The sequence below is a fragment of the Nicotiana sylvestris genome, chromosome 8, assembly GCF_000393655.2.
Source record: "Nicotiana sylvestris chromosome 8, ASM39365v2, whole genome shotgun sequence".
Classification (NCBI taxonomy): Eukaryota; Viridiplantae; Streptophyta; class Magnoliopsida; order Solanales; family Solanaceae; genus Nicotiana; species Nicotiana sylvestris.
The window spans coordinates 28,099,576-28,100,938 of record NC_091064.1 but is presented as its reverse complement, the minus strand read 5'-3'; the positions used below and the strand labels follow the sequence as shown (position 1 = coordinate 28,100,938).

At 40.2% G+C, this 1,363-nt stretch overlaps 1 protein-coding gene across 1 annotated transcript; it reads left to right on the top strand.

Annotated features, from left to right (window-relative positions):
• Positions 1–298: 298 nt before the first annotated feature.
• LOC138874828 (uncharacterized) lies at positions 299–868 on the top strand. Its single transcript, XM_070153614.1, has one exon. It carries the CDS (start codon positions 299–301, stop codon positions 866–868), a length of 570 nt encoding a protein of 189 aa, XP_070009715.1.
• The last annotated feature ends 495 nt before the right edge of the window (positions 869–1,363 follow it).

Genomic DNA, 1,363 nt, shown 5'->3' with positions numbered 1-1,363 from the left:
GGCTGAATTTAGCCAAGGAATGCAATTGGAAACAGAAAAAGAATTACAAATGTTCAACGACTCTAATCCGGGAATTTCGACCTTATTCACTAATGGTTCCTCTAATGTGAAGGGTGCATGCTTGGGAATTATTTTGGTACCACCTACGGGTGAAACCATTCGACAAGCCATTAAATGTCATTCTATAACTAACAATGAGGTAGAGTATGAAGCTGTGATTGCAGGTTTAGAACTAGCACGAGAACTCGGCATTAATCAGGTTGTGATCAAAAGTGATTCATAGCTCGTAGTTAATCAAATGCTGAGGACTTATACGGCCACGGAAGCACGGATGCAACAGTACTTAGAGAACGTACGGGATCTGGTCAGGCAATTCCAAACCTGGAAAGTTATGCAAATATCAAGAGATGAAAATGTCGAGGCGGACGCCCTAGCCAATATCACATCTGCAGCAGACGTGGCAAGCAATGAAAATGCTTCTGTAATTCATTTGTTTCATTCAATGCTCGATCCAGATAAAAATGAGGTAAATTTTAATAACTTAACCTGGAATTGGAGGAACGAGATTGTTGCTTTTTTGCAATATGGAATCGTCCCTGAAGATAAGAAAAAAGCTCACACGCTTCGGAAAAAGACTGCTCGATATTGTTTAAAGCAAGGCAATCTTTATCGAAAAATGTTCGGTGGACCCTTAGCAAGGTGCCTCGGGCCTTCACAGACGGAATATGTAATGAGAGAGATACACGAGGGGCATTGTGGAAATCACATCGGAGGAAGATCACTGGTAAGAACAATGATTAGGGCAGGTTATTACTGGGCTAAAATGGAAGAAACGGATAATTTTGTGGCTAAATGTGATAAGTGCTAAAGATATGGTAATAACATGCATAGACCTGCAGAGTTGTTACATCCGGTCATTGACCCGTGGCCAATTATGAAATAGGGAACGGATATCGTGGGTCCACTACCACAAGCAAAAGGACAGGTAAAATTCTTGCTTGTACTTACTGATTATTTTACTAAATGGGTGGAAGCAGGAGCATTCAAATGGGTGCGAGAAAAAGAAGTTAGAGATTTCATTTGGCGAAATAGCATATGTCGATTCAATGTGCCAAAGGAAATCGTGTGTTATAATGGCCCTCAATTTTTAGGCACACAAATTACAGAGTTTTTTCAAAGTTGGCAGATCAAAAGGATTACATCCACACCTTATCATCCGATGGGTAATAGACAAGCTGAGTCAACAAACAAAGTCATTATCAACAATTTAAAGAAAGGTTTGGAGGAATCCAAAGGTAATTGGCCAGAATTGTTACCTGGTGTTTTATGGGCATACCGCACAACAACAAAAACAAGTACGGAA